General features: G+C 43.6%; 2 protein-coding genes across 9 annotated transcripts in view; both read left to right on the top strand.

Moving 5' to 3' along the window:
* The window catches only part of hipk2 (homeodomain interacting protein kinase 2), a 78651-nt gene extending 58820 nt beyond the window's left edge, over window positions 1-19831 (top strand). Inside the window, exons 6-15 of one of the 4 annotated variants that reach the window (XM_050072415.1) lie at window positions 2532-2716; window positions 2865-3027; window positions 5214-5343; window positions 5962-6083; window positions 8967-9097; window positions 10071-10253; window positions 10383-10706; window positions 11865-12109; window positions 12234-12394; window positions 13567-19831. In XM_050072415.1, coding sequence (XP_049928372.1) covers window positions 2532-2716; window positions 2865-3027; window positions 5214-5343; window positions 5962-6083; window positions 8967-9097; window positions 10071-10253; window positions 10383-10706; window positions 11865-12109; window positions 12234-12394; window positions 13567-14028 — 2106 coding nt within the window. In that variant the 3' untranslated portion in view covers window positions 14029-19831. Of the gene's footprint in view, window positions 1-2531; window positions 2717-2864; window positions 3028-5117; window positions 5344-5961; window positions 6084-8966; window positions 9098-10070; window positions 10254-10382; window positions 10707-11864; window positions 12110-12233; window positions 12395-13566 lie in introns of all 4 variants that reach the window. The other 3 variants (XM_050072413.1, XM_050072414.1, XM_050072412.1) reach the window with 3 other exon arrangements.
* Window positions 19832-22845: 3014 nt separating this feature from the next.
* Window positions 22846-26110, top strand: part of si:ch211-1e14.1 (UPF0606 protein KIAA1549) — a 49443-nt gene continuing 46178 nt past the window's right edge. For all 5 annotated transcript variants that reach the window (XM_050073976.1, XM_050073975.1, XM_050073972.1 and 2 more), the window contains exons 1-2: window positions 22846-23019; window positions 24583-24873. In XM_050073976.1, coding sequence (XP_049929933.1) covers window positions 24741-24873 — 133 coding nt within the window. In that variant the 5' untranslated portion in view covers window positions 22846-23019; window positions 24583-24740. The remainder of the gene's footprint in view (window positions 23020-24582; window positions 24874-26110) is intronic.

Genomic DNA, 26110 nt, shown 5'->3' with positions numbered 1-26110 from the left:
TTGTTTTGTTCACCCTCGCTTGGCCAAATACTGGTTCTGCTGGCAGATATGGCAGCGATGATGGAAAATTACAATGTTTTTTTCCCAGGGCCCTACGAATCTGTGACAGTACTCTCTTGTCATCATGCACCTCGATGCTGCCTCTGATAATGACGAGTTCAAAGATAAAAGATAAGCAGGTGAATTGTTTCGTTTGGAATATAGCCATCCTGGTGCGCAACAAGCAGCAGCAGCCTCTGTCCGTGTGGATACACAGCACAAGTTGTGACTTAAGTGATGGAGACAATTATGGTTGTCCAGTAGCGCCCAGGGCCGCTGTCAGGCCTGTCTGGAATAACATGCTGTCGGCTGGGACAAGATAGTATCGCTGCCTGGGCTTGTTGAGTTTACAGTTAGCGCACACACACACACACACACACACATGCAGCAAAGAGTTTAATGAAACCAACCTGCACTGGTATGATATCCCCTGGGTCATCTCTGTCTCCTACGCTTCAAGCTCTGTGTCCCATCTTCCTCTTGCTGCTGCAGCCGGGCTTACTACAAAAACACAGCGGAGATACAGCAGAGCTGCACGCACTTAATGTGGGAGAAAACTGCCTATTTTGCCCCATCTCACTACCCCGACCGTATAAACAAGTCAGCATTGTGGACATCTGTCTCCGCGTGTATAATGGATGATGTAGCTGAAGGCCCTGAAAGACAGAGAGGCTGGGTGCCAGGACGAGATAATGAACCTCCTCTCAGTCGTGGGAAATGCGGGGAGGCTTTAGTCACAAGTATATCTAATTTGAGTAAATCAGAGACCAACTTAGAGCAAATGCAGGACCCCGCTTGAGGCCTGATGTAGATGGAAGGAAGGCCCCGCTGGATTCACTTTGATCTGCAATCCTTCAATATGTCTGTCGATAGGAGTGGAGCCACGGCAGGAGGAGCAGCACGGCCTTCACCTTATCTTTCTTTTATTACATTCACTTACAAATGCACTTTTTCCTCTACTAGTCTTGCAGGGAGAAATAAAGTTTATGGGTAAATCTGCACATGCCGTAGTGCTGTGTGCAGAAGACTGGCCATGCATCCTGCATGCCCAGCTCCACATCTCCTGAGGCGTAGCCCGATCTGTCTCACTGCTCGACATCTGCCGTCCCTGCCCTTACTCCAGAGTGGCATGTCAGCGCTCCCCACGGCACAGATGTGGCTCCATAAACAGCCGTTGACATGCAAGGCACGCAAGGCTGACCATGTTAGCTGAAGCCCCTTGTCTTTATGTCTTTTTTTTTTTTTTTTTTTAATTAAAGATTAGAAAATGTCAGATGCTGCCTTTTGGTGTTATTGAAAAGAAATGGAATGAAAATATCTACCTTGTAAATTCACATATCTTAATTTAACAGATGATAGGAAAATTCGTTTTTGCTCTTTGGGCTTCTTCTTATCCAGTCTGATTATTGTTGGCACACCTCAGCCAAGTCCCACCTGCTGTGCACGTGCAACCAAACTGTGTACATTTTCCCAAAGTCATCTCTTCCACTAGCAGAGGACGATGTGATTATTTCTCACCTCATTCTGCAGATTATTCCTTTATCACAGCCAGCGGAGGTGGCAAGCAGAGAGGGATGGTTACAGAGCCTGAATAACCTGCATAGAGAAAGAGAATTGAATCAGATTTGCGGTGTTGACTGGCAGCACATCTGATAGCCCCTGGAGCAGGCCTACAGATAAGCGCTGCGTCTTTATTAAAAACAGGCCTGCTACCTCTGCATGGCAGTCACAATAAACAAGGCTGCCTGTCTGTTGCCACTGTCCCCGTCTCCGTCCTCGCGCTGCCTGACAATCTGCATGTTCGCTTAAACCCAGACGAGCTATATCGCGACCTTGTCCCACTTCCTTCATTCCTCACCCCCCGTGTAAAAAATGAACCCAGTCCCCAGAATTAGTCCCCAGCCTAACAAATCAATCCCTGCGAGTTGTGTAGCTTTTTATCAGAGCAGGAAAATATGCAGAAATCTGCAGCTTTGCCCAGTATTTATCCACAACCTAAGCCGCAATGTTTAATACAGATGAAGCAGCATGATGTTCCAAGAACGAGCTTCCCAGAATTGCTTCAGAACATATTTAGGTTAAGTTGTCTTGTGTCAGCTTTCTCAGAAGCTCTCATAAAATGGTGTCCTTTGTGAAAGCTTTTTTTTTTTTTTAACGACTAGCCAACGGCAGCATTTATTGGGTTCATGTTTTTTGTTTGTTTTCACATCTCAGGAATAGATAAAAATCTCAGCAAAGGCGCCAGGAGATATTTCAAGTGGCACTATAAATACCAGTGCAAATGTTTATAATGTCACTGAGGTGCAAGGTTATCGCCGGGCCCTGTGACACTCACACTGACACCCTAACTCATGGAGCCTCGTGTGTATTAATAGGTCTCTCTATGGGAATAAAGTTGTGGGAGAGATTTCTGTGTCATCTGCAGGAGAATTAGAGACCTTGAATACTTAATCAGCCGTCTTGCTAAGATGTGTCTGTTTCTGTGCCTCCAGGTGAACATGACGTCAGATCTGGAGGGGAGCGACATGCTGGCAGAGAAGGCTGACAGGAGGGAGTTCATCGACTTGTTAACAAAGATGCTGACCATCGACGCAGACAAGAGGATCACCCCTATCGAAACGCTCAACCACCCCTTTGTCACCATGTCGCATCTCCTCGATTTCCCACACAGCACACAGTGCGTGCCGAACAACCCTCTTGTTGTTGTTGTTGTTGTTGTTTATATAATTATCATTTCAAACAGTGAAATAACTTCTGCCACTGTCAGAAGACACACTCATCCCTCCTCTCTCTCTCTCTCTCTCTCTCTCTCTCTGTGCATGCAGTGTGAAGTCGTGCTTCCAAAACATGGAGATCTGCAAGCGTCGTGTCAACATGTACGACACAGTCAACCAGAGCAAGACGCCCTTTATCACCCACGTGGCCCCCAGCACCTCCAACAACCTCACCATGACCTTCAACAACCAGCTGAACACTGTGCACAGCCAGGTAAGACTGAATAAAATACACTGGTTTATCAGCAACCACTGATAGAGAACGTTTCTGCTGTCAGATGCGAGTATGTAAATTGTCCTAGTTACGGTTTACTTCATTTCCATTGAAAAAAAGGATGTGAGAAATGCAACTGTGGAATATGTATCACTTAAATGTATCACAAAGCAGAGTTGAAACCCTCAAGCAACAATAGCAAAGATGCATCTTCCTTACATACCCAGTTGAGTGCTGTCTTAACCAAATAATCGTATTTTAAACGCCCAGCTGTCAGTGGTTTAACAGCTCAGCAGCCCATGAGCGGCTGTTTGTCTCTTTGTTCTATTTTTTTCCCTCTGTCCGTTCTTCCTGTCTATCTGCACGTTTCCATGCTTACTTGCCTGCCTTTCTGCCTTGGTGCATGTATATCTGTCTGCCTGCATTTCTGTCTGTGCCCCAGGTCCTGTGGGATTGTCACAAAGTGCTGATTACACACATGACAAGCCCCACTTCCTGCTTGCCTTGCATTCTGGGGCTTTCAGGCCTTAAGAATCCCTTTACCAGGCTTCCTCTCTCTTTTTCCCCTCCTCTCACTCCTGTCCTCCTCTGTCTTCTCCTCTTTCCTCCCGTTTCCCGGGGTTGAGCCTGTGGTGCTTTACCGCTTTCGTTCCCGTACGCTCTGTGAATCGAAACTGCTGACTTTTGGCTTATGCCGGAATCACCGAGCGTCGTGTTGCAAGGTTTTCCAGATTGTGCTTAGTTACAACTCCTGCTCTCTCTCCCCTCCCCGCCCCTCTCTTTAGTAAACAGAGTTCTTTATCACCAACTATATCGAGCCAGCTCACACTGTGTAGCATGCGACAAAAACCCCATCTTGCTGTGATTTAAATGGATTAACATTCCCTCAGCTTGTCTTTTCTGCGCCTGGCTCTCAGGGCATATAGACAGACTTAAGTTAGTGATTTATTCAGCTCGATTCATTTGCAAGGCTGAAATGCATCTTTGACTCGCGTTTTTTTTTTTTTTTTTGCTGCTTCCGTGCTTGTTTATGATGAATGCCACAGTGCCGTATTGATTATGTTCCCTCCCCTGGTGTTCATCGAACACGCTAAAGAGAGCAAATGAAAAATGAAAGAGCTGTCTCTGTATTTCCCTCCGCCCCTGTGTACGCTTAATGAAAGGGCTAAAATTAGACAGTGTCTCGTGGAGCAAATACTACTTACGAGCTGAGCAAACGATGTCTCTTAAAAGCATTTGTTTGTATCTCGGATGTTCCCAGGCACTCTGAGTGTTCCACATGTCTTATTAATGGTCAAGACGTGCAGGAGTTACCTAAGCTTACATAATCATAGAATGCCTGTTGGCTGTGAAATATTACTCCTGTCAGGCATATTGATTTGGAGGCTAGATAGTGAAGCTGTGACATGAAATGTCAAGTTTTGCTGCAGCTCGTTATATTGGCTCATTATGATTCTGTAGCATTTACATTTAAACAGTCCTATAATATGATCTCCTCGCGACTTTAACGCTCATCATTTAGGCTGCATAATAAGGGAGATGTTTATGTTGCTGTGTGGTTTGTTAAATTTGCTAAATTATGTGCTGAGACATATAATAAATTCATGTTCAGTATACTGTCACCAGCAGCGCATTATTATAGTCTAAAGAAGTAAGGTTTGTTTGTTAGTTTGATTCAAAATTATTAAAATCTGAGTCTAAATGTGCTCTGGTGGCATTTCACTCATTGATGGTTGATTATTCTAAGAATTGTAGCATTGATTGCATCTCTCCTCACATTCTTTCCCTCCCTCTAATTAATCAAATCAACAGTCCGCATATTTTAAGACGCGTTCAAATCAGTCGTCCAATTTCCTTATTCTTCCATTGGCTCTCATCAATGATGGATGCCCCCGCCATCCATCTTATCTTGATCCGCCGCTTGTTTTGCATCTTTATGTGCGTGTTGTTTTTGTTAGGATATTGTTATCTTTCTGTTTATACCATGCCTGCTGTTCAACCCTGCCTCCTCGGAGCACTTCCACTTCCCTGTTATTCCCATCAGTGCCTCCACTCTCATGATTTTTATTTTGGTCCCATCATTCCTTTAGGCCACCAACCTGGTTCCCTCCTCCACCAACAATGCCACCCTTTCCTTTGCAAGTCCTGATGTCTCCATACTAAACTACCAATCTGCACTCTACCAGCCCTCCGCTGCCTCCATGGCAGCCGTGGCCCAGAGGAGCATGCCCCTGCAGCCTGGGGCCCCTCAGCTCTGCGCTGCCCGGCCGGACCCCTTCCAGCAGGCGCTCATCGTCTGCCCACCTGGCTTCCAAGGTAAGGACCAGTCAGTGTGCGTTAGTGTGAGTAGATAAGATCCCAGCCCCCTGCACTTGAACACACCACAGTGCTGTTTTAGTTCTATCTCTGTGCACACACACAGTCCTCCATGTTTTGCTGGCTTATTGTCGTTTTGTTTTGCGGCTGTAGCCTTGCACCCCACAGGTAGAGTCAATCCTACCATACAAACAGTGATTCAGTGAGAACTTGATGCAATTAATCATTTGAAAGGAAATTTAATATCTTTGCGTAATGCTTACTCACCCCTTGTTTGTCTCCTTTGTGTTTGCACTGGGAGGGCAGAAGAGCTCTAAGGCATTATTCTGTTTGTTTATTCTCTTTATGGAATGGGTGATAAAAAAAAAATCCGTTATTAGAAACTGGTTTTATACTATTGCCATGACTACTGTTTTTGTTTTTCTCAGCACTGTTGCTATATTGGAACATAGCAGAAGGGTTTTGACATCTGTTGAATGCACATAAATCAGCGTGCATATATAACACATTATGTGATCCCTCGCTCTTAATTTTGCAGATGGCATGTTGTTTGTGAGTGACGCTGTTGCTGTACTTATTTGTTGACATCCTCCATACGTGTGCTTTATGTGTGCACAGGGCTGCAGGCGTCCCCTTCCAAGCACACCAGTTACTCTGTGCGGATGGAGAATGCTGTTCCCATAGTGACGCAGGCCCCTGGTGCCCAGCCTCTGCAGATCCAACCCGGCCTGCTTACACAGGTAGGAAGAGTATCACAGAGAAAGAAACTAATAGAGTTTTTTGGGGGTCTGAAGAATAACAGTGCCTGTCAGACTTGGAGCTGCTCACATTCAAACAAAGCTCTCTGCATCCCTTTTTTTCATAAGCCTTCACTAAGAATAGTATCTATCGACGGAGGCTGGAAATCACTCAATGTTCGTGACCCTGCCCCTGCTGGCAGCTGTTTTTTTTTTTTTCCTGAGCGCATTCAGGCCAAGCTCTCCTGTGCATTGCTCCCTGCCTCTCTCTCGCTCTCTCCTCTTATTCTCTCCCCCTCGCTCTTTCGCTCACTCTCGCTCTCTCTCTGCTGTCCCACTCTCCTGGAGGCTGCCACGGTCTGATGCACACAAAGGCAGGAGCCTTTCACACAGAGAAGGCCTTCACTGGAACCTGCACAGTGGAGCCGGAGCTTTAGCTGCTAATATACAGTTGTTGGAAGTAACAGAGAGTGACTGTGCATCACTCTCTCTGCACACACACACACACACACACACACACACACACACACACACACACTGTAGACCACTTCCATCACCACACCACCTCTTTCCCTATGGAAATTTCCATGAAGGCTTTAAATATCCCTGTGAATCCAGGGAGTTTGAAGCGCTCCCTTATCTCCAGTTAATCATGCAGTAGGCAGGCAGACAGGCAGCAAAGCTTCTGTGTGTGTGTGTGCGCGCCTGTGTTTCTATGGTGGGTTAATCTGTCAGATACCAAATGGTGATTAGCTCCAGGGCTGCTTCCAAGTCAGGCGCTCCAAATTACAGGCCTCAGAGGATCCTGGGAGGTCAGGGGGAAGCTTGGATGAGGCTCTGCATGACCAGAAAATTCACAACATCACCAGATCCATGGATATGATGGATCTATCGGAGGCATCGTGAAATAAAACATCACTGTCTCATTAAGGAAGATGTAAATGACACGATGGATCAAGTGTGGATCGCACATTGCTGCCATGCTCTGCAGGTATTCACCTCTGTCTGCACACATGTTAAACAAAGACAGGCAATAGTTAACGCAAGCAGATGGTTTATATAGGCCAGCGAGCAGCACACCTAATAACTGGGTGTGTGGTGTGCGTGTGTGTTTATTCCTTTACGGTGGGAGGTCTTGCAGGCTTGGCTGAGTCGTTGTTTGCCTCTTGGTTGCATTCTCCCCACCTGCGCCTTTACCCACCCACTGCTCACTGTTGCCCATGCACCCTTTGCCCACCTCGGACCCATGCACGTTCACCCCCCGAGCTCCCCGGGTGTGCTGAGAAGGAGCAGAGTGAAGGAGGCTCTAAGCAGGGAGGCAGGGAAACCAGCAGGGCCTTTATCTGGGGCAGGAATGCAGAAAATGTGGAAACAATTGGGGAGTGAGAGCTGGGGCTTTCAAAGCCCCGAGGTGACAAAGGGTTTTCACCCGGGGAGTGTAGGTCGAGGTGGGAGGCGGTGGGCCACTGATAGTGATGGTATACTCTGAGAAGAAAGAAAACGGCCTCTTAACTGGGTTACCATTTCAGGGCAGACAGGCTGGTTACACAACGCAGATGCCTAGTGAGAGAGGCATGTAGAGTGCCGGGAATGGAGATAGAGTGAGCAGGAGGAGGAGGAGCGGGAGATGGATGGATGTATTACAGTCTCTTAATGGCATGTTGATAAAAGGCCTTGGATGTGGTCTTGGATATAAAGACCATCTCCAGCTCCAAAATGTTCCATTAGAGATGTCAGTCATCAGTGCACAGACAAGGCAGCTGTGTTGGCCTGCAGATGCCCCCTGCAGCACTTCAACCACAGGCTGGTTGGTTTGGACTTTGCAACCTGCAAAAAAAAACAAAACAATTCAACTTCCACAAGCCTGCAGCCAGAATACAGAAGAGAACAGCTATTTTGTGTCAGAATATAATGAAAACAGACAGAGCAAAGCAAATATGTGAATACAAAGATAAAGGTTAAGATAAAGTTAAAAGATAAAGGTAAAAATAAAGTCACCGTAGCGTATGCACAGATTATCTGCTTTGCATTTTGTATGGTGCCTCTCTCTCCTCTTTCTCTCCTCTCCCTCTCCTCTCGCGTCTTTCTCTTCCTCTATTTAAACGTGTGTGTGCTGCGGCACATACTGATGCCGTTGTAAATAGATGTGCAAATGGTATTAAAGGAACAATTCATTAGCCCTGACATTAAAGTGCTAATCAATAGAACTGCATTAAACTATTAGGGTTACACACACAGTAACACACAAACACGCTCGGGCATGCATGCACACACACACGCACACACACCTCTTGGCACATCTTGGGGCATATTATGCCGGATGCTCCTCCTGTTCTGCATCAGACATACAAAGTAGCCTCTTTCACAGCGGCTTCAATAGGCCTACGAATTTAATTAGAACATAGGTTGATATTTGACTCAAGTCAAACACATAATCACTCTAAACACGCGCATGCACTCACTCATATGCGTGCAGACAAAGAAAGGAGCTGCTGTACATCTTTATTAAGTCCTGGTCTTATCTCTTTTGTCGATGGATGTCTCCTTGACGCCGGCGGAGTTCATTTTGCACGCCAAGTAGCCGGTTTAAACCAGCTGTCATGCACTTTTGAAAAGATACTGTAATTTATCACAACACCCTAAAACTAATCAGCCAAGTTCAACGAGCTCCCTTTGTTCATACATTTATAATGTTTAAATGAAAAGACTCAATCATGGGTATCTTCACGGTCCCGTGACAGACTTTATAAAACAAATTAATAAAATTTATAGTCTGGATGTTTTGCTACATGGCAGCTGACTGTTTTTCTGTATCGCCTCTCTCTGTCTTTTCATTCTCCACTTCTTGTCCTCCGCCCCCCGTCTTTGTTTTTCCCCCTACCTCAGCAGGCCTGGCCCAGCGGCACCCAGCAGATCCTGCTGCCTCCAGCCTGGCAGCAGCTCACCCACACCTCGGTCCAGCATGCCACTGTCATCCCCGACTCCATGAGCAGCACACAGCCCCTCGCCAACTGGAGGTGAGCAACACTGCTTTCTTTCTTTCTTTTAAGCGCTCCCAGCCAGTCTTAACCTTTTATTGATGTCTGAATGTTGTGGCCTATAGTTTCCCGAATCCACCTTTCTTCAAACGTGGATTTGGCTGAATAAATAAATCTTACAGGTTGACGTGCGCCACTTTAAAGCTTCAAAAACAAAGCGCTTTGAGAAATCAAGTTTATACGCATAGCATCGGGGGCAAGTCTGTAAGTCAGGTTAGATAAATTGATTTCAAAGGCCAGCAGTGGTTTTATGGCTTTTATAGGTCAAAATATGCTATAGGAAGATGGTATGGTATAAGACTGATTGACCGAGGAGCCTGTACCGCACTGACAGCCTGTCCTTTATCTTCAATGAATCACGGTCCCCACACGGACACTGGTGCTTTTATAAGAGCAGATTTACCTCGGGGAGATGGGATATGTGTACATGTAGAGACATCATGTCTGGTATAGCCTGTCACTGCGATGACTCGATAAATGGATGGATAGATGGGAGAAGGGCGATCTGCGGGGAGATAAGGAAGATGCAGGTACATAATGTGTATGCGAAAGGACTGCTGGGGCCATGTATGCACGGATCCATTCGGAGCTGTCCATCTGTGACCAGACACCCACCTCCCCGTCTCTCCCCTCCCTTCCTGTCCAGTGGCAGCTCTGTTGTCCTCAGAGAGACGATCGGGAAAGTGTCGCACTTCCTCTGCAGAGCTATCGCTCCACAGCTGCTGGTGTCAGCTCCTCTGCCCTCCCTCTTTGCTCTCTCCCTCACTTGTTCCCTCTCCTCCTTAGGTGCTCTTTAGGAAAGTAAGCTGCTGCCACCCGCTGGCTTCTGTTGGAAATACTTCTCCTGTCTTCTTCCTCATAAACAGTGGCTTTGATTATCTTGTATTTTCAGCATTTCTTGCTTTGCTGGCTTCTTATTGTTGTGGTAACATAAAACTATCTTATGTTACAGGAATTCCCATCCTCATGGCAGCCATTATAATCCCATCATGCAGCAGCCGGCCTTGTTGGCTGGCCACGTCACGCTCCCATCCAACCAGACGCTCAATGTGGGAGTGGCACATGTTATGAGGCAGCCCTCGACCAATAACAGCTCCTCTTCCAAAAAGAACAAACAGCACCAGATGTCTGCCAGGTAGTCTAACACTCACATGACTCATAGACTTATTGTAAGTCATCATCAAAAGATCCTGATGTCTCACAGGTTTGGATTCTGATCCTCAGCATCTGTGTGACACTTACATCTGCTCTGTCTTTCTATCAGGAACATGTCAGCCTATGAGGTGTCGTCCTCTCAGGCGGTGCTATCCCCGCAGCGCTCGAAGCGGGTGAAGGAGAACACACCCCCACGTTGTGCTGTGCTACAGAACGGCTCGGCCTCCAACTGCCCGCCCCCGCAGGGCTGTGGGGGCGGAGGGTGGGGGGCTAACGAGGCAGAGCAGGCTTCCAGCACTACCCGCGACCATCAGCACCAGCACCACGTCCCCAGACAGACCATCATCATCCCCGACACGCCCAGCCCTGCAGTCAGCATCATCACCATCAGTAGTGACACAGATGAGGAAGATGACCACAAACAAAACAACAGGTCAGTTCCGGGTTTGAAGGGATTAATGTGGTTCTGTTTAGCTCAGTCGATACAGGCTAAGTAGTTTGTTTATCACTGGAGTAACCAGTGCTTGTCATGTCACTGTGAATCACCACTAAAGTTAAAGGTTTGCAGGTTTGTTATTGCAATGTGTCCAGAGCTTGAATTCCCGTTTTTCCTCAGTGTCCGAGTACGTGTGCGTGTGACGCAGCGTGAAGCTCTTGCCAGACAGTGCAACCTCACATCTTTTGAACCCAACAATTAAAAGGATATATATTACATCATTCATAACCCTTATAATTTATTTGTAACGATTCATTTCTCCACTGTCCCAGAATTGTCCCAGACACTGTGTCTTTGTGTCGCAGGTGCTATTTTATTGTCCCCAAGACATGGACTACATTTAATAGGCTACATTTATGAAGCGCTTTTCAAGTCTTAGTGATCACTCAAAGCCCTTTACAACACAAGCACCATTGACCCATTCACACACACACTCATACACTGGTGGCTACTGTGCAAAGTGCCACCTGCTCGACAGAACATTCACACGCGCACTTACACGGCAAATCTGAGGTTCAGTATCTCGCCCAAGGACACTTCAACATGTAGTCTGACCTTCATTTCAAGGGCCTTAACCTAGCAGCACAGAGACGTATTTTCACCATTACCAGCAAATCTAAGAAGCCGACTTTCTGCTTTTTCTGTGATCGTGACTGTGAGACTGTAAAAGTAATTTAATCTGGAGCCGTGAAATGCTAACGGGGCCACCCAAGGCCAGTGGCATTTTGCGACCATTGATCAAATCAATTTAATAACCATGCAGTCACTTGACAACAGAAAAGAAAAGATACACCAAAGACAACTTCTGTATGCTGTGATGTGCTGTACTGAAAGTCAGTAATCACAGAGTAGAAAGAAAAAGAAAAAGCCACAGATTTACAAGCTGGGAAAATAACTCAGAAGTATGTTTTGACACCCATTGTATGGTTCAGGGACTTTACTGGGATGCAGGATACAGTATATGATAAAGAAAGGGTGCAAAATCGAATCTGAAAAATTTACCAATAAGCCGACACACATCGTTCTAATACTGGTGGCCTTGAGTTTACCTCAGTCACTGGAATTCATTTCTATGTCTTCTTCTGTTTCCCCCAGTTCATCTTCAAAGCAGCGGAAGAATGTCATCAGTTGCGTGACGGTCCACGATTCACCCGACTCGGACTGTTCAAGCAACAACAGCCCCTACACTGTGGAGTCCAGAGCCCCCAACAACAACAGCTATGACACAAAGACCACCATCCTGGACAACTACAACAATGGGAACCCCCGCACCATCATCATTCCCCCTCTCAAAACCCAGAACAGTGAGGTCCCGAGTGAGTGTGAGCGCCTGATGCCAGGTAAAGGACTGTCACAGGTTCTTTCCTAACCTAAAAAAGTCATTCATAGCTAGTAAGTTACTTACTGTTCGATACTAAAATTGCTGCTTCCCAGTTAACTAAACTTGTATCCTCTCCTGTGCAGATGCAATGAACCATCAGAATTCAGCTTACAAGTTCAAATCCTCCAATGGAGTGGTGTCTGGCAATAATCACTTACCAGGGGGCGTGGCTGGAGGCGGGTCCTACCGACAGCAGCGCTCAGGGCCACACCCCCTCCAGCAGCAGCCTCTAAATCTCAGCCAGGTGAGCCATGTCTTGTCATTGTATGCATGTGAATACATGTGCATATATATATATGTGTGTGTGTGTGTGTGTGTGTGTGTGTACAGCTTATTTGGGGAAATAAGCTTTTTTGTGCTCTGTTAGATGATAAGATTGATACCATCCTTATGTCTGATGTCTGTATGGTAAATATGCAGCTACCAGTTAGCTTAGCTTAGCACAAAGACTGGAAACTGTAGCCTGGCTCTGTCCAAAGGTAACAAAAGAGAAAGGTGAGAGTGATATTGATCCTTGTTTATAACTTTCTGCAAGAAAGCAATTAAGTTCATTTCTCAAAATGTCAACTATTCCTTTAAGGGTGAGAATTAATTTTTGACATATGTCAGAAGATTTTTGAAACTGTTTCAGAAAATTAAGGGGATAGTTCACCACAAAAAAATATATATTTTTCCTCAAACCTGTTGTGCTATTTATCAGTCTAAATTGTTTTTGTGTGAGTCACTGAGTGTTGGAGATGTCAGCTGTAAAGATGTCTGCCTTTTCTCCAATATAATCAAATTAGATGGCACTCGGCTTGTGGTACTAAAAAAAATACATTTTAAAAACTCAACAGCAATGTCTCTTTCCAGAAATCATGACTCAGTTACTCAAGATAATCCACAGACCTTGTTGTGAGCAGTTTCATGCAGGAATTATTTTCTTTCTACCTGCCAACCATATCACTGTGCAGAAGGAAGTGTGCATCTACTCATGGACGAGAGCCTCATGCTCGTGACAGCGCGAGATTTAAAGCATCCTCCTCAGCTGAGCTGTAACACTAGCTAGCTCAGCGGTGCTAGGTGAGCTAGCAGTAGATGCACACTTTGTCTGCACAGTGATATGGTTGGTGGGTGCAGTTTGGTAGAAAGGAAATAGTTCCTATGTGAAACTGCTCACAACAAGGTCTGTGGATTGTCTTGAGTAACAAGGTCATCTTCAACACTCTGTAACTCACACCACACTCTAGATTGATAAATAGCACTACAGGTAAGAGGAAAAATTTGTACTTTTGATTTTGGGGTGTACTGTCCCTTTAAGAAAATAATATTTGAGGCTTCCAGCATTTCCATGAACAACAATTTGCAATATCCTCTCGGAAATCAACAGTTAAGGAGCAATAACACTGACAGGCCCTCTATCATCTCCTCTTCCAGGCCCAGCAGCATATGGTAGCCGAGCGAAACGGTCATCGGCGTCAACAGGCCTACATCACCCCCACCATCGCCACTCAGGCCCCGTACTCCTTCCATCACAATAGTCCCTCTCACACGGGCAACGTCCACCCGCATTTGGCTGCCACACACCTACCCAGCCAGCCCCACCTCTACACCTACACAGCCCCTGCTGCTCTGGGCTCCACTGGCACCGTGGCCCACCTGGTGGCGTCACAGGGCTCGGCGCGCCACGCAGTCCAGCACGGGAGCTACCCACCAAGCATCGTTCACCAGGTCCCAGTCAGCATGGGCCACCGCGTGCTGCCCTCACCCACCCTGCACCACAGCCAGTACCAGGCCCAGTTCGCCCACCAGGCCTACATCAGTGCTTCGCCCGCCTCCACTGTCTACACTGGATACCCGCTGAGCCCCACCAAGGTCAACCAGTACCCTTACCTCTAGAGAAGACACTGACTGACACTGGAGAGCCTAACCCAGCGCTGCTGCTGCCCCCGAACCCACCCGCCCCGAAACCCGTCGACATCCTGAACATCCTCTCCTCGACCTCAGACATAAACAGAGACAGAGGAACATGCAATCCTCATGAAACTGTCACATATAACTTGAAGATATAACGACAGAGAGAATACGAAAAAAAAAAGATTCACAGCCTCTCTAGAAGGGAAAGATGGGGTTGAGTTTCAGAGGGGTACAGTTGAAGATGTTTTCTTTCACATTTTTGTTTTCTCCTGAAAGGGCCAGTTTTTGCTTTTATTTGTCGATTCTTCACTTTACTTTACGAGGAAAGTAACGTCTCATTAGTTTTACAGGGAAGTATGAACAGGCCTTTTGGGACAGTGGAGGTTTTCTGCTTTGTTTTCTTTTATTTTCCCCTCTTAAATTTGGGAAGTGACTGTTGAACAGGGGTTACTGACTGGAAGTTCGGAATCCCAAGGAGAATTTGGGAGAAGGTGAAATACGGAAACCTGCTGCTCTTCAAAGAAAAAAAATATTGATGGCCTTGAACTGTCTTAATATTTCCAAATCATTCATGGCGTGGGGAGAAAAGAGAGGCAACTCCCCGCCCCCCCACTCCACCTTCTCCAGCCGAGGAGGCTTCTGGAAATATAACCAACAGAAGACAACAAACTTTTTAGTGTATTTATAGATATTTTTCCTTTATGTTTCACCTTTATGAAGATACTTCAGTTTTAGCTAGGTGTCTTAGCTGGGCCCCGTTCTTAGAATGTAGCAGTCTGCACCTGTTTGTTTTAAGACGTTTTTTTTTGTTTTTTTTCCTGATACCAATAGATTTATTTGTTCCTCTTTTTTCAATGTGATTGCACAAAGTGGTTATAATAACATAGGCATGTACAACGTGATTGTCTGTGTGTGCTACTGTCAGCCATGCGTGTGTAGTCCACCTCCTTAAAAAACTCTCTTCAGTCTTTAGGTTTTGACCATTGTTCCCTCGTAGTGCCTTACAGATATAACGACACAGTTTACTTGGCTTGGATCCTGAAAGCCACAAGAGACTATAGCTATACTTAGAGAGACATGTTTCCCTGGTTTGACATCCTAGTCGGGGCAGTTGTAGCTCTCTTCCAGGTGTAGGCTCAGCCCTCGCTGTTCCTCGTCCGTAACGACAGCATCCTATAGATGGTGAAGATTAATGTCAGAGTCGATATCAAGCTGAGCTGTTTTATTATGTGTGCATGAGATAACTTGCCTGGGGTACTTACCAAAGTCATAGATAAATTCTTGTTACATTTTGCTCTGGATATTAAATGTAAATATGAAAATGTACAGTATAGCTGTAGCTGTAAACCTCTATCACAGTGGCACCCAAAATGTGGCTTTAGGTCGGAATATATTTGTTTTTTTTAAAATCACACAAGGGAATTCATGCATTGTGATCACGGAGCGGCGATATTAGCTCAGTTTTCATGAACAGGGAATGAGTTGCAGTTACAGTACAATGTTTGAGACACAGCAGAGGTCGTTTTTTCAAGGTTAAAAGCTAGTCCGAGAGAAGGGCCTGACAGAAAGTGATTGTTGCCATGAGGGTGGTTCTGTGAAGGCTGCGGAGAAGAGGCAGAGTATCGAGGGTTGTTCGAGGGAGATACTGCGTAGGCGCGAGCGAGGGGGCTATTTGAAAGCGTAGGGTCAGTTTAGGTAGGGACTGCGGAGCACAGGGTGGATCTCTCTATCTTAAACGGGACTAAAATGGTAGCAAGTTGGCACTGAGCAGGTTGATAGTAACACTGAGCCCGGGTGGTCGGTAGGAGCCGAGGGTGCACTACCTTACCTGAATGGACACTTATAATTCTGACGTGAAATCCTTTTGCTGTCGTCATTTGTCGTTTGTTTCTCCAGCAAAGATAATAGAAAGTTGTCACGCTTGAGGTTTGGGTAGCACCTCTAGAACAGAGCAGAACAGAAGGGAAAAGCCGCAGCGTACACCTGGAAGGGCACCTTGTGGACGATTTGTCGCCACTGTCCATTTGTCTTCGAACCGGGTACACCACAGACATCGCCACGCCAGCCGAACGGGATACCTGAACACTTAGAGAACCAATAGGGCTGTCGCTTTGTGTGTTTGCTGCTTGATTTAACATCTTTTATTTTCTCCTTGTAGCCAATGATACAAATAATCTCCTCTGTTCATTTTGTCCTCTTGAACGTAGGCACATCAGTACTGCTGGTGGTTTTAGTGAAAGCCTTCCCCCCTCTCCTTCATGGTATGCCATAGTACTTGCATTTGAAGTGATTTTTTTTTTTTTTTAACTTAACATTATCTTGAACTTTTTTTTTTTGACATGGCTGTAGTACATGTTGTGTTTATTTTTTAGAGATTGTTGCAATAATTCTTGTGGATGTTTTATCAGAGTGTGTGCGTGTGTTTTTATTATATGTCAGGCTCATTTCTATTTTGTAACCTGGGGGTTGATGTACAGTAATATTTAGTATTCCGTGGAGGTGGGTGCACCGGTGTAAAGTGTTGCGACACTGCTGATGGTAGTAAGTGTTGAGTCGATGATAATCCAATGGGGCCCATATAGATAGACGTTTTGGCTCGAGGGTGCCACATCCAGAAAAACAACAATCTCTTGAAAAAAAAATCCCTCAGCGGGCCCCGGAGTTGTTTGTCATCCTGGTACTTTTCCCCCCACAACTCTCCACTCCCAGTCAGCTCCAGCATGCAAGCCCAGGGTCCGGGTAGTTAAAGATGTGATTACATACTACGTTGCTGGTTACATCATTCTTCTTTGTTCTGTTGTTTCTTTTATTTTATCGACTTAATTTCCACTAGGTCACTGGGGCCTAAGCACACGCACGCATAAGGGAGATGATTTTCCATTGAAGTCTTTTAGCTCCTCTGTTACGAGACAGACTACTGAAACATTCCACTGTTTGAGGGAATTTGGCGTTACCCATGCTACACTGCTGTCCTGTCCCCCTCTCCTGTCAGCACGGGGATAGCATTGCCACACTAGGACTGTTTCTTTTTTTCCTCGCTCCTCCCACCAAAGAATTCAACAGATCGATCATGTACAGCACAGCACAGTACAGTACAAGCAATCCTCCGCAGCGTTGCTAGAGAAGACAGGCAATAACTTCTGGTCTCATCTTTAAATGTTTTACAAGTGCTTTTTTTTTTTGAGGACAAGCAAATGCATGTGTGCATACGACTTACAAGTACACAAGCAGGATTTAAAACACTTAACGCATACAGCACACTCAATTTGTTTAGAATCAGGATGTTAAACTATGAGAAGAGCTGCAGTCTGTTTTTTGTTTTTTTTGGTTTGTTTTACTTTCATTACTCCTCACACTCGCGCCCAGTCATGGTTGAATGATCAATAATTATCTAACCTCTCTCCAAAATGTTAAGCCAGTTTTTTTTTTTTTTACGTTGTTGATGTTGTAGCTTTATCGGTGTTGTATGAAATTTGTAAACTTCAAGAAAAGTTTGTTTTACATTAGCGTGCCATGGAATAGAATGACCTGTAAAAATGAATTAATCAAAAAACAAAAAGAAAGAAAAAAAAGTACCAACTATACCTTTAAAAACCATGGTCACCCGCACAAAATGAATGTAATGTGTGACCTGCGGCATCTGAAATGGCTTTAGATCTTTCTCAGTGGGTGACCGCTCATTTAATTTCTACACCATTTGTGGCCATGCATGATGCAATAATTATATGATCTCCAGCAAAAGTCCATACAAGAGACGTAATGTAAAATTACCACTGTCCTCACGATTAGGGGTAATCAAATAATCGCTATTTTCTCAAATGACAATTAAGAGAAGCCCTGTATGCGCAATTGTGTGGAAAAAGACTTGATGTGTATGATACCTTTGTCTATTACTCTGTTTCACATAACCAATGTTTTGTGTTTTATAAAAAAAGGGGAATCAGAAATGTGAGCATTAACGTAGATCGAGTGACCTTACAATTACCAAAATGTGCTTAAGTAGAGTGTTAAAGATGTTTTGTGTTGTCCAGGTGAGCGTAGCCTTCCCAGCTAGCAACTTTACTGTTAGAGTACTGCCTTCCAAATAACCAACAATACCTCTAAAGGTTTTAAGGTGACATTTGAATTAGACGAAACTCAACAAGGCAGTGTCTCACTCTCTATGGGGCCTGGCGTTCTCCCATAAAATACACTCAAACTTCCAGCGTTGCTCATATCGTGAATACTGCTCCTCCGGGAGCTTTGCAAACACTGAGAAACATTCCTGAGAGCGTGATGGCGCACAGTGCAACATTAGTCTTCAGACAGACAAACAGACAACCCCGAAACATCCACCTGTGCACTCGTACGGTGTAAACTGTTTGGCAAAGTCGCAGCTGCCTCCCAAAGTACAAAGGGGTTTGGAACAGGTGATAGGTGGTTTAATCATGAGCTGATGTAGTCTCTGTCACCAGGAAATTCATAATCTACACAAGCATTCTTAAAGCCCTTACGGATGAGAGTGTATGTCTTTTTTGTTGTTGTTTTTTTTAACTTTTCGTTGAGGAGATCTGCTCCTTTTGCTGGCTATTCCTCGGGGGAATTCAGGGTGAGGTGGTCAAGGTTTGATGCCATCGCTGATAGAGGGTGTCAGGTGATTACCATGTGTGGATTTTAAAAACCAAAACTGATTGAAATACAGTTGTGTTCCTACTATCTTCATTTATTCTAATTTGTGTAAAACCAGGCAAGGATGTGGATTAATATTAACCACTTTAAATCCCCAAATTGCTGGGTTGTAAGATCCTACTTTACATAACTAAAACGAAAATGTAGCTTTCCCCCGTCTTAACTTTCAGAGAGAGATTTCTAGCCAAAGATAGTTATTTTTGTGGTGTTAATAAATGGAATCTAGGAGTGGTAGACCAAAGCTGCATTCAAAGCCTGTTTACGCTGCAAAATAATTCATCTAAAGCTAGAGGTCATGTCAAAGTCAAAATCCCTTTTGGTACATTCTCAAAATTGTAAATCAGAGTAGCTCAATAATTTTTACATTTTCTAAAGACCTAAGAGTGCATCAAACCCTGACCCCCTTTTGTGTCCATTGCTGTATGGTTTCTCAATGGTGTAAAATCTCATTCTTTGTCGATAAAGCTAATGTGTGCTGCAGTATTTCCTAGTATACTTCTCTGTTAATTGTCTTTTTCTTATTTACTTTTGTTTATTGGGGTGTGATGTCTCATTATTTCAATCTGTTGACGTAGCGTTCTATGTATACCCTGTTCCTTAGCCTAATATTATTAAGTATGTTATGAGAATGGATATTTTACTGGCTTTATAGAATGTTTAAATAAATATAATAATGACAATAAGAAGAAGGATTAATTAAACCTCCTAACAAGTTGAGTACTTGCTACTAAGCGCTTGTGTTACCATTATGATGTTGTGTGCTTCTCTTAATCATTTTCGTTGTAGAAAAATGGAGTGAATTTATATTAGGCTTCGAAAAAACTAATGATAGCATTGTAAATTTCACAGGAGGATTTTAACAGACAAACAGCTTCGTCAAATAGAAGAATATAGTTATTTTAATTGTCCTCTTTACTAACTGTAGGGTGAGAAGGGGCTCGCGTTGTGGTGAACTATGTTATAGCTTGTTATTCACTGTTACTTTTGATCATTTTTTCGGTCTCCGAGGTGAATCGAGTTATTAATGAGAATTTGTATGCTCACATATGCATATTGTATATGTGTAGAAATGTAATCACACTTTGTCTTGGATTTACATTAAACTGTTAAGTCACGGCACCTGTTTCCTGTTTCCTACTGTAGTGTGTGAGTGTGTGTGTGTGTGTGTGTGTGTGTGAGTGTTTCAGGTTTGTTGTGACTGCTTGAGCATATTAACTCTTTAAAAAAATGTATATACAATAATAAGCAAACACTACACATGAGTACTTCAAAATGTTGGGTTTTTTTAATTTAAAGGCCATGCATACAGCTGTTGTCACTTATGTCACTTTTGCACCATGCTAAAGTGTACCCAAAATGAGGCATTTAATGCAGCAGTGGAAGAAAATTCTGTCCTCTTACGCAAGTAAAAGTAGAAATATTACTATTTAGAAATACTACATTACACGAAAATGTCTAGAAGTACTTGTTTGTAAAGCATCAAAAGTAAAAGTCCTCATTCTACAGACACATGGCCACTGTGCGTGTTATATTAATACATGTATGTACAACTGCCCAAAGTTTCACGGGCCCCCTGGCATTCCCCAGCAGAATGTCACTCATATTAACACGTATCGACCAGGAAGAGACTCACAATGACTATGAAGAGATGCAAAGAAACTACCAAGAGACACAGAATCACCACAAAGAGACACAAAATGACCAAAAAAGACAGACACTTCTCAAAAAGACACAAACTGACCTTTAAAGAACCACAAAACGACAACAAAGGCATGCAAAGGTGCTATAAAGAGACACAAAATGACAAAAAAATGACAAATATATGTTCAAGAGACAGATAATGACTTCAAAAAGACACATAACAACTACAAAGAGGTGCAAAGGAACTTAAAAGAGACACAAAATTACTACAAAGAGACAAAAATGACCAAAAAGACACAAACATACCTCAAAAGACACAAGTTGACCCTTAAAAAAACACAAAACGACAACAAAGGCATGCAAAGGTGCTATAAAGAGACACAAAACGACTACCAAGAGAAACAGAGAGACAGATAAAGACTTCAAAAGGACACAAAATGACCACAAAAAGATGCAAAGGAACTACAAAAAGATACAGAAAAACTACAAAGACAGACAGAATGACCAACAAAAGACGCTAATATACCCCTAAGAGACACAGACTAATCTCAAAGAGACACAATATGATTGCAAACAACCACAACGACACACAAAATTACAACAAAAAGACACAAATCCCCCCGAAAATGCTGAAAATACAAAGAGACACAAAACATCAATAAAAGGAGGCAATGCCAGCACAAAGTCTGTTTGTCTTGTTCTTGTGTAGGTGAGGTGGTGGGGCCTTTTGCATATCTGTGCCCAGGGGCCCATTGGCATGTAATCCGCCCATCGCTAGAGCTACTTATATCTACTTTACATACTTGAGTATTTTTGCATATGCTCAGCATACTATGTGAGCACAGGAGACAGGTGGAGGACTTTGTGAAATGGTGCAGGTCAAACCATCTACAGCTGAACACCTTCAAGACCAAAGAGATGGTGGTGGACTTCAGGAGGACCAGACCCCATCTGTAACCAGTCTCCATCGAGGGGGTTGATGTGGAGGTGGTCAAGACCTATAAATACCTGGGGCTGCAGCTGGATAACAAACTGGACTGGTCAGCAAACACTGACACTCTCCACAGGAAAGTACAGAGAGGGCTCTATTTCCTGAGGAGGCTAGGGTCTTTCAACATCTGTAGAAAACTTCTGCAGATGTTCTACCAGTCAGTTGTCGCCAGCATTCTGTTCCATGCTGTGGTGTGCTGGGGTGGCAGCATTATGAAAGGAGACACTATTCAACTGGACAGGCTGGTGAGGAGAGCTGGCTCTGTAGTTGGCACAGAGCTAGACTTCCTTGTGTCGTTTATAGAGAGAGGGACCCTAAACAAACTGCTGTCCATCATGGACAATGCCGGCCACCCTCTGCACAGCACACTCACTAAGCAGAGGGGTAGGTTCAGAGGCAGGCTTTGCTTCCAGTCCTGCTCAGCAGACAAACTGAGGAAGTCTTTTGACCGCCAGGCAATAAGGCTATTCAGCTCCTTCCAGCGACGGCAGGTTGGAAGTCTAGGAGTTTATATCTATCTATCTATCTATCTATCTATCTATCTATCTATCTATCTATCTATCTATTTTGTATCTTAAAATCTAAATCTGGAAAGTTACTAGTAGCTGTAACTATTGCTGTCAAATAAAGGTAGTAAGGTAAAAAACACAATATGTCAATAATTTTTATCTCAACAATTTCAAATCATGTTTAAAAAACAGACATAAGCATTTTATGATATCATGGCACACACAATACCTGCTGCTACATGTACAGAAATGGGTCACTGGATATGACTGAGAAAGAAAGCTGATCTGGTATCAGCAACATGAGTCATACTATTCTGCCACTAGGTGGAGGTGTGCACCAAAATGTTAGCGTCTGCAAACTGGCACTGACGTGATGAGGTTATGCTGATCATCTCCATTTATTTTCAACCACAAAACCTTGCTAAGCAAGGTGATTACAGCATGCACCGAGGGGGCATGTCTCAGGCCGTGCACGCTCTTTGTTATTTGGAGCATTTATGCTTCCTGACTGAAATCATGCAGTACAATAGAAACGAAGTGTGCATTCATGTTGTGTCTCGCCTACAGAAACCTGTCAACACTGTGCATGAGTTGGCTTATAAATGTTGATGGGATTGTAAATTACCAGGCTCAGATGTGCAACATGAAGGCTACACCAAAATCCGTGCATCAAAATAGACGGTGTCTGTTTGATAACTCTTGATGCTTTCTTTTAGCATGACACGGTAAACTCTACTCAGCCAATAAAAAGGCTGACGTTGATATATCCATCCGTGGATATACCTTGTTAAGTGCATCATCGCATGAGGCAACGTTGCCGTGGAAGCCGCAGACGCCAGTCGAGAAGGACCAACCTAATTTTTAAAACCCCCTTATGACAGAAGCGAGCTACAGCCAATGAGAGCCGGTTTGGGTAAATTATAAACCAATCAGATCAGCCAGGGGGCGGGGCTAACCCAATCCTCAGGACGGGAGAAGGTAACTGTTACCAAAAGAGTGTCAAATGAAAGCCAGCTACAGCTCCTGCTCGGTCTACACTGAAATAACTCCAAACGCAGGCAGGTGGTTACATGAAGGTTAATGACGACGCATTTTTATTTCAAACAGGGATATTTCTCGCAACCCAGACAAAGGAATTGACAGAGCTGGAGCTCCCTTTTTTTGGTAAGTCTGAATGCGCAGCTATGAGCAGGCTGACAGGAATGGCTGGGGGAAAAGAGGAAAAAAAATCGTGTTATCTGTGCACTCAAAGCTAGCTTAGGGAAATATGTCCAAAGTATGTTAGCTAACCCGTTTTAGCATGTTGCTGTGACACTGAAATGAAGGATGTAACCTGCTTTGTCTGGCCGTGTGAGGAGCCACATGACCGTTAAACTTGGAAGTAACGGGACGGGATGTAGGACAAGAGACTGTATCATGATGAGACCCGCTGAGAGCTAGCCACACAGCCGGGGATGAAGTCTGAGCTGGGGCTGTGAGAGGTCCCTATCTGCCTTGGTCGCCACGTTAGACGGTTATCAGCCCATGTAGACATAGTTTAGTCTATCTAATGGTATAATAACTCCTCATTTATGTTTATTTAACTAATATGATTAACATTGCCTTAGACTGACCTGGTTGGTTGGCCATGTGCATGAAATGTGCCCCTTTTCTTTCACTGTACAAACACAAACCCCCATTTTTTGTTATTAATTGCAATATGGGTCTTTTATATTATTTCTGCTGATGTGGAAAGATGCATTGCATATTTTTATGAGTGTAAAGACACAAAACATATCCTCCAAATTTTATTTATTTTAACATTTTGTGTTTTATTGTACTTCTTTAGAGTGATGCATTGCATTTTTGTGTGAAAGTGAGGACATCCATAGCAAACATATATAATTTGTGGTTTATGAATATGTTATCTAATTTATTTTTATTTTTTATATGATGTTATGTTATTTTAATTAAACTGGGACAGTGCACAGCTACTTAGCTGCACCAGTGTTAGCTATAAGCTCATTTTCATCTGTAAGCCCTGGACAGGAAATGGAATAATTTCTAAGACACTATTATATATTTAAAGAAAAATTTACAGGAAAGAACATATTCATGACACAAGAGCTTTAGCAATAACAATAGCAAGACAACACAACATCGAGTCATCGCAACAATAACAACAGCAACAACAATACAACTACAACATTAACATATTACAAGATTTCATAATGTGAGAATGTATCTGTATATGCCTGCCATTATTGCTGTTGTTTGTTCTTTGCTATTATCATTAGTATGTGCCGACTGCCATATCTGGTTTTATGTGTGTCCTTAGGTGACTTGAAAGGCGCTTATAAATAAAATGTATTATAATTATTATTAGAATCCAAATTAAACCTACCATTAACTTATAGTTTATGAAAGGCCCAGAGCATAAATTAAGAAAAATGTAGGTAATAACTTTAAATAAACTAAAGAAATAGAATGACTAATTACCTCTGGAAAACATCAGTTCAAGAAGAATAAACTTAAACTATCTGGCTCTGTTATTATAGGGTTTACAGGTATTGCCATACTTTTGTGCTTACAGAATTTAACTAAAATCAAATAAAGGTTTTGAATAGTAAAGTCTCTGTTGCAGTGGTTGTTTTCAGAAAATCACTGATGAATAAATTGATTCTCAAGTACTAAGAGAAAATATGGTTTCTGTGTTTTGAGTGTCACACTGTTGCTCTTTGTTTTCAGCCATTCTTCATTACGAGCACATGTTATGGAAGGAGGAGCCTTAAACTAAAGGAGTCCAAACCAGGGACCCTGACATAACCCAAACCTTCATTATCTCTCCGGCATGAAAATTCTCTTCATAACTGGATGAAATGCCTTGACCTCCCCCCCGCCGTACCATGGCAGGTTTAGTCTCCTCTGTGGGTTTGGTGGTGATGCTCAAGGCTCTCATGCAAGCCCGTGGCCTGCGTGCAGTGTTTCTGGGGATGACGGTGTTGGTAACAGTGATCGCAGCTGACTCACCTGTTGCAGGTAAGAGAACACCTTTCGCTTACTCACACAACATGATCTCCTCATTTGTACATTGTGTTATGTAACTGTGTAACTGCCACAGCACCGTGTACAACATCAGTTAGCTTTGAAGAACATCGACAAGTAACAGACACCAAGTTCAGCTCAAGTTGGAATTGTGAGGTGATAAATGCAAACCAGAAATAGCTACTGAGATCATTTTGAAGGACAAAAATACCCACTACCGTTTCCTATTTTAGAGTAAGAGGTGGCAAATCAACAAATAAAAACAGTGAAGGTGGTATTTGTGGAACAGAACCCAGCATTTTTAGGGTGTTTCACTTAATCTGTCTAAATACCTACATAAATTGAACTAGTCTGAAAGTAAACGTGAATGTTATGTAAACTTGTGGAGTGTGTGTGTGTGTGCGTGTGTGTGTGTGTGTGTGTGGTCGGATGTGTTAATTGCATCCAGGATTCAACTGAGGTGTAATCAAGATCTTTGTCTTGATAAATTAGTTTCTGGTTTCCCTTGTCCTAATGATCGAGTTAAATAAATCAGAAGCTTACAGCCATCTATCCATTATCTTTACACCTCTTGTCCAGTGCAGGGTAGCAACAAATTACCAAAAAAAATTCAACTGTCCTATTTTTTTGACCCATATTGACTAAGGATAGGTTTGGTAAGCATGAGTTGTTATTTTCAGCAATGCTTTTACACATCTAGCAGATGCTTAGTACAACCGCAGTCTTGTTTGTGGGCCGCTGAGCAGCTGCACTGGTACAGTTGGGTTTATTATGTGCCTTGCTCAAGGCCAACTTAGCCAGTGACCTTCCAGTCATAAGCTCACTATCTTAACCTTCATGCTGTTACCAGCTCTTTCGCTTAAAGCTTGTCAGCCCCATAATACAAAGAAATGAGGTGATAGATGACATATAGCCCTAACAGAGCTACTGCTGTTTGTTTTGCCCTTAGTTCTGTGGCATAATATGCAACAAAATAAGTCTATGTCTGGTAGTTGACCTCATTATGAACTTCCCAATGTCTTGATTTTCTTGAAAACAAACTCAAGGTTGCTGTGTGACCTTGGGTAGTTGTGATATTCATAATGAAGGCAGTCATATATTTGATGCAGGATTTTCACAATAGCTGAAGTGGCTCTATCCCTAAAGTACACAGACTGTAGAGTTAAACCACTTTCCAGTAATTAGGGAAACAGAAAGGGTCTAAATCCATCCACTTGATGGGTGTTTTCCT

The sequence above is a fragment of the Epinephelus moara genome, chromosome 20 (assembly GCF_006386435.1).
Source record: "Epinephelus moara isolate mb chromosome 20, YSFRI_EMoa_1.0, whole genome shotgun sequence".
NCBI lineage: Eukaryota > Metazoa > Chordata > Actinopteri > Perciformes > Serranidae > Epinephelus > Epinephelus moara.
The sequence above is the reverse complement of the archived record's forward strand: the minus strand, read 5'-3'. Positions and strand labels throughout refer to the sequence as shown.